At 34.9% G+C, this 2814-nt stretch overlaps 1 protein-coding gene across 1 annotated transcript; it reads left to right on the top strand.

Moving 5' to 3' along the window:
* Window positions 1-265: 265 nt before the first annotated feature.
* On the top strand, window positions 266-955 carry LOC145032421 (Ribosomal protein L11 family protein). The gene has a single exon (XM_078981228.1). The coding sequence runs from the start codon at window positions 360-362 to the stop codon at window positions 858-860; it is 501 nt and encodes a 166-aa protein (XP_078837354.1). The 5' UTR covers window positions 266-359; the 3' UTR covers window positions 861-955.
* Window positions 956-2814: the final 1859 nt, after the last annotated feature.

Raw genomic sequence — 2814 nt, forward strand, 5'->3', positions numbered from 1 at the left:
AACCCGGTTTTTGAAGAAAACAACCGGTTTGATTAGGTCTAATAATTAACATATACCGCTTGTTATTCAACAACTAGCATCTTTGGTTTTCAATCTAACCGGTTCAAACCAATTTTTAAAACAATTAGTTGGTTTATTTTTTATTGGATAAATGCAAAAAGAATATCAACGTACTTTCATGGTTCTACAGGTCAAATGGGCTTAAATAAATACCAAAACCTAAAAGCCCATGAAGCGTGAAATGAGCATTTCAGTCCACTCTGCAAAACCCTAAATCTTATGTCTTTCTGCTAATCTTCGTTTTTATGCCGAAATCACCTCGCTCGCTCTTGCCAAAACCCTAGTCTTACTCTGCGAATATGCCGCCAAAGTTTGACCCGTCGCAAGTCGTCGATGTTTACGTCCGCGTCACTGGTGGTGAGGTCGGAGCAGCGAGTTCTCTCGCTCCGAAGATCGGACCACTCGGTCTCTCTCCGAAGAAGATCGGAGAAGACATAGCCAAGGAAACGGCCAAGGACTGGAAGGGTCTTAGAGTCACTGTCAAGCTCACCGTACAGAACCGTCAGGCTAAGGTCTCCGTCGTACCCTCTGCCGCCGCTCTGGTCATCAAGGCTCTTAAGGAGCCTGAACGTGACCGTAAAAAGGTAAAAAACATTAAGCACAGCGGGAATATTTCACTCGATGACGTGATCGAGATCGCGAAGGTTATGCGCCCTAGGTCCATGGCTAAGGAATTGCAAGGAACTGTGAAGGAGATCCTCGGAACTTGTGTTTCTGTTGGCTGCACTGTGGATGGAAAAGATCCCAAGGATTTACAGCAGGAAATTGCTGACGGAGATGTTGAGATTCCTCAGGATTGATTTATATATTCAGGTGAGGATTTTTGTTAGTTTTTTGATATAGTTTAAACTTCAGTTGCTTTCTGCTCTTTAATGCTATGCGAATTTTGATTTCATCCTTGCTTCTACTATATCATCAATTTCATCCGCTTGATTCTAAAAGTCAGTATTCTGCAACACTATATTCTTTTGCATTGCAACTCTAGTAAACTCAACTAGATTCCAAACTTCTTGAGAGTTTGAACTTTTCATACCTCACAAACGATGAATTGATCATCTTCTTATAAACACTCTTGTTCTTTGTGATACAAAATATAACAATCTGAAATTGCATTTCCTATGTCTCTAATTGTCTAATGGATCTTCTTAGTTTTACTTTTTAACTATTTGTGAATAACCTTCAATCATCAAAGTCGGAATATGTAATGTATTACTTTGAGCGTTAGTATTGGTTTATGCGCTTGATTGAAATTAAATGTTCACATATGTGCTACGTGTTACCTAACATCAACACTAACCTATTTTGCTTAATATTTGGAACTTTATTTATTTATTTATAAAAGCTCAATGTTCTTTCAGAACTTATTCGGTAAATAATTTCGTCAATCAAGAGCATCTTATTCTTTTTCTTACAAATGCAACCATATAATATTATTAAAAGGTAAAATATATAATTACACATATTCGAAGTTCTACATCAATCTAAAAGAAACACTTTCAACGATGCACATTCAGTGTTTTATATCAGTTTTATTTTAAAACAAAGATCAACTAACCTAGATAGACATAATGAGAAGAATGTTTTTATTCGCATTGACTGTATATCATTCAAAATACACATAGTGATGTTGCCTCATTAAAAACTTGGCCTGTAATACCTAGTGGGACAAAACCACGTCGTAGGAAAAAAAGAGTGTAACACAGATTTTCTCCCCATGATGACTTGGTTAATTTAGATCATTGAGTCGACGCAATCCAATATCGTGACCATATTTTTTAAACGTTGTAGTTGGAAGTTCCTTTGTAAATAAGTACGTCAAGTTTTCACTCAAGTTAATTTGTTGAACAATTATGTCTATTTTTCTAAGGGCGCTAGTAAAAAAAAAATATGCTTGGTTCGTGATCAACTGTCGTCAATATGATTAAAAGTAATCAATCATAGTATCACACGCCTAGCTAGCTAGGGTAAGTTGGGTGGAATATAGAGTGAGTTTGTGATCAAACTTTGTGTTGAAATTAACCACTAAGAAACGACTAATTGCAATTATGATAAAATAGATCTAACTAACAATTGAATAAAGAGCTAAGAGCTTTATGTTGCATGAATTACTAAAACGAAAGATTATCAACGAGACAAACAATATTACTTCTAGTTCAGTTGTTTGGATTTTCATGTTTTTATTTTCCCTTAAATTCCAACTTAACTACATAGATAAAGTTAACTAACACGTAATATATAATTTTGGGCACATAGTATGTTGAGCTAACTAATTCTCTTACTCCATATGTCTACTTGGATTAGAAAAAGCGAGTGGCGTGACAATATTGCGTATTAAGAGTTACGATTACCTATTCCAATGTTAAATAATAAGACTACCGGTTTATAATAGTGTATGTTGATTCAACTGGTCCTCTTAAGTCCTGCACTACTTGAACTCGGAATGACTACTAAAATGACATTCCATTATCTTAATTTTAGTAGCAAACACATAAGTGAAACACAACTCCATTACTTTATGAACAAAACGATAATTGAAATTAGTTGGAATAAAAGTAATAATCAAGATATGTCCATCCTGGCAACCTACAACATCCCAAAAGTAATCTAAATGAGTTTAGCCTTCAATCTCACTTATAAAATACACAAAATTCACGAATCTTATAATATCCAATGTAAAATCAACTAACAAACATGTTTGATAATCTATGAAGCTTGAAACGAATGAACCTTGATAAGATGAAGTCATGCAATTGT

The sequence above is a fragment of the Lactuca saligna genome, chromosome 2 (assembly GCF_052625555.1).
Source record: "Lactuca saligna cultivar CGN05327 chromosome 2, ASM5262555v1, whole genome shotgun sequence".
NCBI classification, from domain to species: Eukaryota; Viridiplantae; Streptophyta; class Magnoliopsida; order Asterales; family Asteraceae; genus Lactuca; species Lactuca saligna.